This window comes from Erythrolamprus reginae, unplaced genomic scaffold (assembly GCF_031021105.1).
Source record: "Erythrolamprus reginae isolate rEryReg1 unplaced genomic scaffold, rEryReg1.hap1 H_54, whole genome shotgun sequence".
NCBI lineage: Eukaryota > Metazoa > Chordata > Lepidosauria > Squamata > Dipsadidae > Erythrolamprus > Erythrolamprus reginae.
Genome location: NW_027248511.1, coordinates 33067 through 46534, shown reverse-complemented (window position 1 = coordinate 46534; position 13468 = coordinate 33067). Strand labels below are relative to the sequence as shown.

Below are 13468 nucleotides of genomic sequence, written 5' to 3'. Positions count from 1 at the left end.
GTATAGGACAATTGTCTTCAAGCTTATCTTTTTGCAACAGTACTTCATTTTTGCATGCAAAACAGCTGTCACTTGGACACATTAATAATTCTGAACCTTTCTGGACATTTGGCCTTTTAAAAGGTCAGGTAGATGAAGTGGAAACTCAGAGGCTGTGTTTCTGTTCTTAGGTACAAATTGCCATCTTGGAAGTACTGTAGTGATATTCTATTGGTAAATTGGAGTTGTTTCTTTTCAGGCTATTAAATTTACAAATATATGATCCAAGAAGTGTACTTCTGCATTGGCTGCCGATCAGTTTCCGGTCACAATTCAAAGTGTTAGTTATGACCTTTAAAGCCCTGCATGGCATTGGACCAGAGTACCTCCGGAACCGCCTACTACCGCACGAATCCCAGTGACCGATAAGGTCCCACAGAGTTGGCCTTCTCCGGGTCCCGTCGACCAAACAATGTCGTTTGGCGGGCCCCAGGGGAAGAGCCTTCTCTGTGGCAGCCCCGGCCCTCTGGAATCAACTCCCCCCCGGAGATTAGAACTGCCCCCCCCACTCCTTGTCTTTCGTAAATTACTCAAGACCCCTCTATACCGCCAGAAATGGGGGAGTTGAGACACCTTTCCCCCAGACTTTTTTATATTTATGTTTGGGTATATGTATGTTGTTTGCTTTTTTAAATATGATAGGGTTTTATGTGCTTTTTAATATTAGATTTGTTTTCACCGGAATATTGTTTTTATTATTGTTGTGAGCCGCCCCGAGTCTTCGGAGAGGGGCGGCATACAAATCTAATAAATTGAATTAAATTGAATTCTGAGTACTTGCTAGGCCTGGGCTAAGCCGCCCTCTTTCTTCCCCCTTGTCAATCTCATCATTTCTGGGAATACACAAATATCTCTTTCTCTCATCACTACAGCAGCTTTAAATGAGCCTACTAGATTTAGATTTTATATGATGCCTCATATAACTGCTTTTGTATCTGCTGCATCATTAATGCTAATTTACTAGGCTGAATACTTTGGACTACAGTAAACAACTCCTGGGTTTATTGAAATGGAAATCCAGCTTGCATGTCTTTGAATCATCCAAGAAACCATTTGGCTTTCAAGTGGAAGAAAGCAGCATAACATTATCTCCTTGATTCATTAAGCTTGTCTATAAAATTGAAAACTTCAAGCAGATTCAATGCTATTCATACATTTAATAAATTCTGATTGCACTATTTTTGGGGGGAAAATGACTTTTTATACTCGTATGTAATAGTTCCTCTTTTCCCAATTTGTTTAACATAATTACATATTAGTGTGGAGGTGACTATACATTGTGCTTATACGTAAGGGCTAATAGAGCTATGGAGGTGTTTCAGGAATAAAATGCTTTTGGTCTTCAACCCATTCATGTAACCATTAGAAACGAACACAAAAAGTAATTGTCTGGTTAAAAGGAACAATGATCCTTACAGAGAACTTTAAGAAGCAAGTTAGATATTACCTCTAAGTCTTGCATAAAGTGATGGTAGGGTAGTTAATCTGGAAGATTTTCCATATTTTATAATCGCTACGGTGAAATATGATTCATTTAAGGAAAATATTGGTCTAGATTAGATTTCACACAATGGAGTATTGAATTTGGCTACTGGCTTGAATAGTGCGTGATGTACTGTGTTTATAAGCACTTACCCAAAATGATCACACAAAAAGATGACTTTTTTCCTCTCTGTTCCTTAGTTGCTGATAATTGGAATTCCCTGGCACCAAAAAAAGAAGCCAAAAAACCCCAACAACCCCCAAACATATAACCATATCAAGAGAAGGGTTGTTCTTGTCTGAGCAGGTGCCATGAAATAAACCACAAGCTATTACTTTAAGGCCCATCTGGACTGAAGAGTTTTTCTTCTTTGTGCCACCATATTAAAATGCAAAGGCAGTCTGCTTTGAGTGCCAAGGCACAGAGCAATTCTTTAAACCTGCCAACCTAAAGACATCACTTTGAAACCCAGCGTAAAAACACCGAGGCAGTCCAAACTCTTTAGCAACACATGGCAAGGTCCATATTTTCCTACAATTCTGTCGGTTGGGTGAAAATAATAGGCAGCTCTCAAGAAATTCAAGATGAATGATAGGTTTGGAAAGGAACGGAGGCTGCCATTCTTAGTTCATCGAGCCTCAGACTGCAATGCCATTATTGCCCGTGCAAATGATGGATTTTCCATTTCCATCTTCAAGAGTTGGAGGGGGAAGGGCACTGACCTGTTTTTCAAAGAGTGTGTCATACTTATCGGCTCTGTGTTTTCCACACTGAAAAGCCTATGGGAATTCCTGCACTCACGCTGTGTTTAATATTGTATTTGCTTTGATGTGCAGTAGCGCTGTGCAGATGCCCTTGTGCCTGGTTCATTCATCAGCATTTGATCCAGACACCACTGGTGGCAAGAATTGGCACTAAATGGGAGCAGTGGGGAGAAAGAGGCGAGAAAATGTGTGTGTTTTGTAGAGTGATCTCGGAGGAGTTTGTAGCTTGGGAATTCTGTAATTTCTGCTGTCTGCACGGATGTTAACCTTGCTGAATTCACATGTTTTTTTAAAAAATTGTACTGCAAACTTATTGAAAATCCAATTGCATTTTTCCACAGCATTTTAGGAGAAGGAGAACTTTGGAGCTTAGAAGGATTTGTGTCCTGTTGTCCTCTAAATGGGCCTTTATGTAACAAGGAATAAGGAGAAACTTCCTAATAGTGAGGACAATTAACCAGTGGAACAGCTTGCCTTTAGAAGTTGTGGTTTGCTTCATCACTGGAGATTTTCAAGAAGAGACTGGACAGCCACTTGTCTGAAATGGTATAGGATCTCTTGCTTGAGCAGGGGGTTGAACTACATTCAGAAGACTTCAAGGCCCCTTCCTGTTCTATTCTGAATTAAGTAGCTTAAAGCTTGCTTCTCTTCTGCTGAAGATGCAGAGAAAAAGAAGAGAACAAAGGCAAATAATAATAACAACAACAACAACAACAACACTGGATCCACTGGAATTTGTGCCAGAATTACCATTTACCAGTGGCAAAGAACTGGTAGGATCATAAGCCGGAAAAAGTGGTCGAAAATGAGCAAGCAAAACTACTGTGGGACTTCCGACTTCAGACTGACCAAATTCTGAAGCATAACACACCAGACATTGTGATCGTGGAGAAAAAGAAAGTATGGATCATCGACATCGCAATCCCAGGAGACAGCAGAATTGAGGAGAAGCAGCTAGAGAAATTAGTGAAATACGAAGATCTAAAAATCGAGCTGCAACGTCTCTGGCATAAGCCCGTGAAAGTGGTCCCAGTGGTACTTGGCACGCTGGGCGCAGTACCAAAGGATCTCAGCGGACATTTGAAAACCATCGGAATTGACAAAATCTCCATCTGTCAATTGCAAAAGGTCGCTTTACTGGGATCGGCAAACATAATTCGCCGCTACATCACGCAGTCCTAGGTGCTTGGGAAGTGCCCGACTGGTGATGAAATACGAAATCCAGCATAGTGATCTCGTTTGCTGTGTTGTACTGACATAATAACAACAACAATAACAACAACAACATAGTTGGAAGAGACCTTTGAGGTCTTCTAGTCCAACTCTTGCTTAGACAGGAAACCCTACACTACTTCAGACAGATGTTTATCCAACATGTGATTAAAAACTTCCAGTGTTGGAGCATTCACAGCTTCTGGAGTCAAGCTGTTCCACTGATTAACTGTTCTGACTGTCAGGAAATTTCTCCTTAGTTCTAAGTTACTTCTTTCTTTGTTTAGTTTTCACCCACTGCTTCTTGTTCTACCCTCAGGTGCTTTGGAGAATAGGTTGACTCCTTCTTTGTGGCGACCCCTGAGATATTGGAACACTGCTATCATGTCTCCCCTGGTTCTTCTTTTCATTAAACTGTCCATGCCCAATTCCTGTAACCATTCTTCATGTGTTTTAGTCTCCAATCCCCTAATCAACTTTGTCGCTCTTCTCTGTACTTTTTATAGAGTCTCAACCTCCTTTTTGCATCGTGGCGACCAATGCAGTATTCCAAATGTGGCCTTGCCCAGGCCTTACAAAGTGGTATTAACACTTCACGTGATCTTGATTCTATCCCTCTGTTAATGCAGCCTAGAACTGTGTTGGCTTTTATTTAAATGGTTGTCCTCTAGGACTTCAAGATCCCTCTCGCAGTTGTTACTGTAGTGTACCACATATACTGTACCTGTGTGTTTGGTTCTTCTTCCCTAAATCTAGAACCTTACTTTTTTTCACCACTGAATTTCATTTGCTGGGCAGCCCTTTTCCTCTAAGACACTGTGTGGTTATGGGCTCAGAAGCACAAAGCAGTCCAAAGGATCCAAGAATTGCTGTAGTATGAGAGCGATATTTATTTATTTATTCATTCATTCATTCATTTATTTTTATTTTTATTTTCATTTTCATTTTATCTATCTATCTATCTATCTATCTATCTATCTATCTATCTATCTATCTATCTATCTATCTATCTATCTATCTATCTATCTATTGGATTTGTATGCCGCCCCTCTCCGGAGACTCGGAGCGGCTAACAGCAATAATAAAACAGTGTACAATAGTAATCTAATACTAAAAACGATTAAAAACCCATTAATATAAAAACCAGACATACATACATACATACCATGCATAGAATTGTAAAGGCCTAGGGGGAAAGAATATCTTAGTTCCCCCATGCCTGGCGGCAGAGGTGGGTTTTAAGTAGCTTACGAAAGGCAAGGAGGGTGGGGGCAATTCTAATCTCTGGGGGGAGTTGGTTCCAGAGGGCCGGGGGCCGCCACAGAGAAGGCTCTTCCCCTAGGTCCCGCCAAGCAACATTGTTTAGTTGACGGGACCCGGAGAAGATCCACTCTGTGGGACCTAACTGGTCGCTGGGATTCGTGCAGCAGAAGGCGGTCCCTGAGATAATCTGGTCCGGTGTCATGAAGGGCTTTATAGGTCATAACCAACACTTTGAATTGTGATCGGAAACTGATCGGCAACCAATGCAGACTGCGGAGTGTTGGTGTAACATGGGCATATTTGGGGAAGCCCATGATTGCTCTCGCAGCTGCATTCCGCATGATTTGAAGTTTCCGAACACTTTTCAAAGGTAGCCCCATGTAGAGAGCGTTACAGTAGTCGAACCTCGAGGTGATGAGAGCATGAGTGACTGTGAGCAGTGACTCCTGGTCCAAGTAGGGTCGCAATTGGTGCACAAGGCCCCCCTCGCCACAGTTGAAAAATGATATTGCTCCAGCCATGACTTGTTTTCCTAAACAGAAGACAATCTCTACCTACCCCTAGGATCACGGGTTGCTGTAGATAGAACCGGTGTGTCAGATGCAAGAAACGACCTCCTAATCAGTAAATGTCAACTGCTATGACAAGCCATCTTGGAACAATTGGTGCATAAAGATTTGGTAGGAAAGTGCTGGACCCTGCTGGCAGCTTCATTAGGAAGGGAATTCCTCTCTTCCATGCTGAGATTGTAGAAGCTAAGCTTTCCTGCTGGTATGCTGTATGGGTAATTGGGAACCACGTTTAGCTACTGGCACGTCACTCAATGGTCCCTCTCATGTTAGAAAACGGCGTGTGGCAATTGGAACGGAAAGAGAGCATTGTTCTCTCCTGCGCGGCCGTGAAGCTTAGAGGGAACATTGATGCCACTGCCACCGAATTCTTGCAATACAGTGTTCCCTCGATTTTTGTGGGTTCGAATTTCGCGAAAAGTCTATACCACGGTTTTTCAAAAATATTAATTAAAAAATACTTTGCGGTTTCCCCCCCATACCACGGTTTTTCCTGTCCAATGACGTCATATAGCATCACCAAACTTTCATCCACCTTTAATAAATATTTTTTTTAAATAAACTTTAATAAAGAAACATGGTGAGTAATAATCTAAATGGTTGCTAAGGGAAAGGGAAATTGCAATTTAGGGGTTTAAAGTCTTAAGGGAAGGCTTGTGATACTGTTCATAGCCAAAAATCATGCATTTACTTCCGCATCTCTACTTCGCGGAAATTCAACTTTTGCAGGCGGTCTCGGAACGCATCCCCCGTGAAAATCGAGAGAACACTGTACAATTTCATTTCTGCAATAAGAGCCTATTCCCCTGAGCGTCGAGGGGAGTATTTCCTGCCCTGACTCTGATTCTTAATTCTTAAGCCATATTAAGGATCGTGACTAGCAAAAGCAGTGGCTTGCATTACTCTGTCAAAAACTGCTGTCTTTCAGTCTCTAGGAGACTGAAAGAAAGCCACATTGGGATGGCGGACTAGGAACTACGCCACCTTTGATCACTTGGGCTCGTACAGTTTTTTCTCCAAAGCAAAGGATTCTGTGCTGTTTGTTGCATCATGCTGTTCACTGTGCCGGGGATATAGTAGGGTCAGTGAATGAGGTGCATTCACAGGAGATGGAGGGGAAAAAAAGGACAAAAAACTGTTGCCTTGGCAACTGCATATGAGGGGGGTGGGTGGCATAGCACCATGGAAATTTCCTTCCCAACTGCACAAGAGGTGGCTGCAAAGAATTCCTTGCTTGGTAGCCCAGGAAAGTTAGAAACCAGAAAGACTGTTGAGCAGCAAAACAGCTGATGGGAACAAGCTGGGATTCCAATAGTTTTGGAACTGCATTGCATTTCAAGTATGGGTTGAGCTAACCAGGAAATTCCTTTGAATGTGGATCAATCTCTAGACACCTGGGGTTGACCTGCATGCTGAATACTCATGTGCAGCTCTAGAGCACTCAGTTCCCTCTAAGCTGAGCAGTGAGCAATCGCTCACTTAAAAATCATCAACTCAGAGTTTTCCAAACCTGCCCAGAAGCCGAGAGGGAAAGAGTGAGAGGGAAGGAGAGAGAGAGGAAGAGAGAGAAACAGATAGAAAAAAGAGAGGAAGGAAAAGAGAAAGAAAAAGAATGGGAGTAAGAAAGAAAATCAAAATCTAGTTTGAAACTAGCTCAACTATTTAAGTGGCATTTTGATATTGATAGAGTTGCCCTATTATGAGCTCACTGTTATAGACACACAGTACAGTATTTTATTTTGAAATTCTCTGAGGCAAAACAGGGTGGGTTTTTTATTTGTTTGTTTGTTTGTTTACTTATTAATTATTTTTGTGCCGCCCAGTCCCGAAGGGACTGCCGCTCAGACATTATACTTTTCTGCCCACCCACCCCAAAAAATTAGAGGGAACACTGCTCAGGAGTGGGCGTCAAAAAAGGCTAAGTCATGGCAACTCTGAAGGGAGCATTTAACATTTTGTAAGTGTTCTGTCAGGCTCTCTGGTAGAATCCTCCCCAAAATTCACAGGTACAAATTTCAGACACACACACACGTTTGAAAATTCAAAACAATGTTCTTTATAATGAAAATTCACTTAAACCAAGCCCTCTTTTGGTATAGCAAAGAGCACTGGTCTCCAAACAAACTGGTAATTTGTACAAGTCCCTTATCAGTTCTGTGATACTTAGCTTGCAGCTGTGAGGCAATTCACAGCCCTTCTTCTTTCACAAAGTAAAACACACTCTGCCCTGGTTTAGTTTCAGAGCGGGGAAAAATCAGCATACAAAAGGTCAAAGTCAGCAAAGCAGGCATGAAACACAATGATCAGATAATCCTCCACAATGGCCAAACCCACAGGCTGCTATTTATAGCAGCCTCACTAATTACCACAGCCCCACCCAACCACAGGTGGCCTCATTTTCTTTGATAATAATCTCTCAGTTGTTGTTGCCTATGCATCGCTCTCAGCATGCGTGGCTGTATCATTAACTCTTATTCTGAATCCAAGGAGGAGCTAGATAATTGATCTCCTTCTGAGCTGTCTGCCACACTCTCCTCCTCCCTGTCACTCATGTCTTCTTGGTCAGAGGAGCCTTCATGAGCAGATTCCACCGGGGGCAAAACAGGCCTGCAGCATGTGGATGTCTCCCCCACATCCACAGTCCTTGTGGCAGGAGCAGGGCCAAAGCTAACCACAACAGTAAGGAGCTTGAAAGCAAATGTATATTTTACCCCCTGATGATTGTATCTGCTCAATTGTATCTGATTCTCAGTGGCTTTATGGACCAGGCACTAAGACCGATTTTCTGTTTATTTATTCTACTTACAGCCACCTATATTTACAGGCTGTGAACGAGAAATCATAATTTATTAAGTGCTTTCACCAAGCTATGGTACAATTGAGAATGGCACACAGTAATTACAGTGAATTCAATACAGTTTAGTCATGACCTCATAGTCAAGTCAGTAAGCAGCTGTTAACCAATAAGACAAAACAGACACAACTATGGGTAATTGCATATTGGAATTCAGGGCGGCATTGGTGAGATTCCTAGGAAGCATCTCATGGGGCAAACCTATCAAATGTCCTTAATTTGAACAAGGCTGCTGCATCATTTGCTGCTTAGCAAATTTGTAGCCTTGGGATATTTGTGCCGGCATAATTTAAAGGCTGGCTTTGAAAGTATTATTAATTTGCTATACATGGAGTGTTTCTGTTTACTTAAGCCTCCCATCCCCACCGTACCCCATTTCTAATGATCAAAGTATCTTGGCACTTTCTTTTACTGATTTCACATATTGTAAGTTTGTATTTTAAGCAAGAGTTTGATGAATAAGCGGTCACGGCCAGGTTCACATATAATGCTAAGCCATAAATTAATCAGTCGTGTTGAGGCTTCCTTTGATATAGGAATTTGTCACCTGTGCTTTACAATTTATTTAGGTTAGCTTTTAACCTGCTCATATGTATTCTTTAAATTAAGGGATTGGACCTGAGAAGCATTTTTTAAAAATGATGTTCATTGTTGAGCAGAAACTCTAGGGCAGTGATGGTGATCCTATGGCACAGAGCCATATCTGCTGGTACGCCAGCCGTTGCCCTAGCTCAGCTCCAACGTGCATGTGTGTGCCGGCCAGCTGATTTTAGGCACCCACAGAGGCTCTGGGAGGGCGTTTTTGGCTTCCAAAGAGCCTCTGAAGGGATGGGGAAGGGTGTTTTTACCCTTCCCCGGCTCCTGGGAAGCCTTTGGAGCCTGGGGAGGGAAAACACGAGCCTACTAGGCCCACAGAAGTGGGGAAACAGATAGTTTCTGGCCTGGAGAGGCCTCGGTGGGAGGGGGCAGCTGTTTTTGTCCTCCCCAGGTATTGAATTATGGGTGTGGGCACTGGTATGTGCATGATAGCATACACGCTCTTTTGGTACCTGGGGAAAAAAAAGGTTCGCCATCACTGCTCTAGGGGACAAGATGATGGTTTGGAGGCAGCATTGAAAACAGAAGCTTTGTAGCCAGTAACCCTCCTCTTTCCCCCCAAGAAAAACCTGTTTCTACAGGAACAGGGCTGACTGGGGTATATATTGTCCTCTGTAGTGGTCCTTAGCAGAACAAAAGACTCTACATCTTTGCATTAAGCATCTTCTTTATCATAATTACCAAAACCTAACCAAAGAGAAATTGAAACTCTACACAAGCCAAGACTAGGCAAAATAATTAAATTGTCTGATGCCCTAAGTATTTATTATTTATTAGATGCTCTTCTGTTTGTTTGCTCATAGAACACGCTTTGGAAAGCCTGACATCATTTTCATGAGGAGAATAGGAAAATATATTTCCAGCATGATTTAAACCAGCTCTCTGCAAACATTGTGGTGGAAAGCAATGGATTCTAGGTACAAGAGTGGATACCTATTTTTTGTCTTGGAATACTGTGGCAAAGGTGAATAGAATAAGTACTGGTATATTAAGTTCAGTTAGCTGCTTCTAAGAAACGAGGTAGTACCATAATATGACTCTCTGTAAATCCAACTACTGTACACAAATTGATGTATACTCCGAGTATACCAGAAGAATATAATTTTAAGGTTCCTGCTGTTAAAAAAATTATATATTGGAAACAACATGGGGAAGACATTTCAAAATCTTTCTCTGTATGCTGTACTGCTAAATGCACTGAGGACAGGAACAACTCTGAATTATATTGCCTTATTCTGGCAGCCTCATTTCCCATAGGGTGTAAAGTACAGCTATAGATGTGCTGGAGTTCACACACCATCCATCTAATCCAGTCAGAACCCTATGAAAAGCAGGGCACAGATGTGCTTGGATCCACTCATTCAGCTTTCCCAGAGATTGTCACTGAGTGGCACACTATGATGTGATTGCTTCCATTGACACATTTATTTTTGGCAATATTGTCTAGGCTCCTTGGGAGAAGCTAAGTGTCTTTCCTGTTAACTAAGAAAGAAACAAGAAAAGAAAAGTTAGGGGTTAAAAATGTAAATCTGAATGTTCTTAGAAACCTAAACCATAATATATAAACCCCATCTCTTTAATAACACATCCTAGAGAGAAAGGTATAGAGACATCATTCTTGTTTCTGGTATATTCTGGTTTTCTAGGTGTGTATGTTTTTAACACTGTGGACCTTGCAAATTTCATTTGTCTGGTACATCCACAGTTCTACCCATTTCCACCTGCACAATATGTAATTCAATCTCACCAAAAGGTCCATATTATCCTGTCCACATTATTCTATTTGTTTGTTTGTTTGTTTGTTTATTTTGTCCAATATACAATGAGGGTTTTAGTGGGTATATATCTATATGCACATAGTAAAATACATGATGAAGGTTATAGAGGAGATACTCATAGTAAAATATATCTAAGAAAGAATAGAAAAGAAGACATAGTAATAGAACATATCAATGAAAGAATAGAAGAAGAGATATAGGAATAGAAGAAAGGTATAGGAGATATAGGAGAGCAATAGGACAGGGGACGGAAGGCACTCTAGTGCACGTACTCGCCCCTTGTATTTGCTCCTAGATTGTACTTGTATTTGCTCCTAGATTTCAAAACTCCCACATGGTTGTGGTTAATGGTAAATGTAGAAACTTGTCTAATTGACATTTCTTGTTTACTCGCAGTCTAGCTGTATTCTCCACTCAGGGGAGCCCCTTTTTGGAGGCATCCAGTTCCCGGAGCCATTATCATCCCTCCCAGGCCCAGCCGCTGAGGCAGAAGAAGCAACAGACGGTGAGAAGAGGGTAAAGTCATGCCATGTGGTCTCTAAGGAAAAGCAAACAGCAGCTGAAAGCAGACTGTTCTTTTGGATCATCCTTACGGAACTGGGTGATAATAATTGGGAATGGAGCTATTAGGAATCCAGAGTTTTCTCCCTTTTTTCTCTGATCTGAAGGCTGAAAGGGAATAGCCACTTTCCTGCAGCAGTTAGAATGAACTGATGGGTATAGAAACATAGAAACATAGAAGACTGACGGCAGAAAAAGACCTCATGGTCCATCCATATAGCCCAATGAAGGCAAACCTTTTTTTCCTCGTGTGCCGAAAGAACATGCACACATGCTATTGCACATGCACGAGTGCCCACGCTCATAATTCAATGCCTGAGGAGGGTGAAAACAACCTCCCCCACCCCATGGAGGCCCTCTGCAGGCTGGAAATGGCCTGTTTGCCAACTTCTGATGGGCCCAGTAGGCTTGTGTTTCACCCTCCCCAGGGTCCAAAGGCTTCCCAGAAGCTGGGGGAGGGTACAAATGCCCTCCCCCATCCCACGGAGGCGCTCTGGAAGCCAAAAACGTCTTCACAGAACCTCTGTCCGAGCAAAAAATCAGCTGGCCAGCGCACACATGCAGGTTGGAGCTGAGCTAGGGCAACAGCTCGTGTGCCAGCAGATATGGCTCCGTGTGCCACCTGTGGCACCCGTGCCATAGGTTAGCTATCACTGGTATAGCCAAATCATTAGCCTTTTCCTTGAAAGACCAGGTTGAAATCAACTCATCCACAAAGATCTTGAGCCAGTCCTCTTAAGCCTTCTTTCCAGAAATGTAAAGATAAAATAGATGTCTTAAAGCAGTATTTCCCAACCTTGGCAACTTGAAGATATCTTTCTGTGTTAGCAAAAACTTCAGAAGAGAAGCATTTAGGGGTGGTGATTTCTGACAGTCTCAAAATGGGTGAGCAGTGTGGTCGGGCAGTAGGAAAAGCAAGTAGGATGCTTGGCTGCATAGCTAAAGGCATAACAAGCAGGAAGAGGGAGATTATGATCCCCTTATATAGAGCGCTAGTGAGACCCCATTTGGAATACTGTGTTCAGTTCTGGAGACCTCACCTACAAAAAGATATTGACAAAATTGAAAGGGTCCAAAGACGGGCTACACAAATGGTGGAAGGTCTTAAGCATAAAACGTATCAGGAAAGACTTCATGAACACAATCTGGAGGACAGTCAGGAGGACAGAAGGGAAAGGGGGGACATGATTGAAACATTTAAATATGTTAAAGGGTTAAATAAGGTTCAGGAGGGAAGTGTTTTTAATAGGAAAGTGAACACAAGAACAAGGGGACACAATCTGAAGTTAGTTGGGGGAAAGATCAAAAGCAACGTGAGGAAATATTATTTCACTGAAAGAGTAGTAGATCCTTGGAACAAACGTCCAGCAGACGTGGTTGGTAAATCCACAGTAACTGAATTTAAACATGCCTGGGATAAACATATCCATTGTAAGATAAAATACAGGAAATAGTATAAGGGCAGACTAGATGGACCATGAGGTCTTTTTCTGCCGTCAGTCTTCTATGTTTCTATGTTTCTATGTCTCAAAGCAGTGTTTCCCAACCTTGGCAACTTGAAGATATTTGGACTTCAACTCCCAGAATTCCCCAGCCAGCAAATGCTGGCTGGGGAATTCTTGGAGTTGAAGTCCAAATATCTTCAAGTTGCCAAGGTTGGGAAACACTGTCTTGAAACACAAGGCTATGGTTGACATTTAGAATCTGTGATGTATAAAGTCTCATGGGATGAATGAAGCTGCGGCCTCTGAAGTTTGGATCTCTGGTTTCCACGCCAAGGGGGATCATGTCTTCTTTATTTCTTAACTTCTTAGGTGCTGAGCCCGTCTCGTTTGCAACGTAGGGATTGCTCTTTTCTTTCTGAGGAGCCGGAAGCATTGAGTGCTTCACACTCTCATTCATTGCCCGACTCCAGCTCCCAGGAGGGAAGGCCCCCTAAATCGAATTCCACCAGCCCCTTCAATGAGTCGTGGCCCTCAACTGAACGCAGTTCTTCCTCCCTGACTCCAGAAGGAAAAAAGGATCTTCCAGCTCAGCAGTCATCGGAGGCTAAGACCCTGGAGGCACAAAAGCTCCCAGATTCTGCCTCAGACAGTGAATCCATTATTGCCAAGTGAGTCCAGTTATAAGAGTCACCTTTGAAATGGCAGGTGAAGCTGAGGAACATATCAATAGGATTTGTAGATTAACATTGAACGATGGCCTAGGTCAGTGATGGCGAACCTTTTTTCCTTGGGTGCCGAAAGAGTGTGCGTATGTGCTATTGCGCCTGTACAAGTGCCCACATCCACAATTCAATGCCTGGAGTGGGTGAAAACAGCTTCCCCCACCCCTTGGAGGCCAGAAAT

General features: G+C 42.5%; 1 protein-coding gene across 1 annotated transcript in view; it reads left to right on the top strand.

The window, feature by feature from the left end:
• The window catches only part of LOC139155777 (proline and serine-rich protein 3-like), a 31795-nt gene that overhangs the window by 3819 nt on the left and 14508 nt on the right, over positions 1-13468 (top strand). Inside the window, exons 2-4 of the mRNA XM_070731044.1 lie at positions 9585-9698; positions 10956-11064; positions 12935-13233. Coding sequence (XP_070587145.1) covers positions 9688-9698; positions 10956-11064; positions 12935-13233 — 419 coding nt within the window. The 5' untranslated portion in view covers positions 9585-9687. The remainder of the gene's footprint in view (positions 1-9584; positions 9699-10955; positions 11065-12934; positions 13234-13468) is intronic.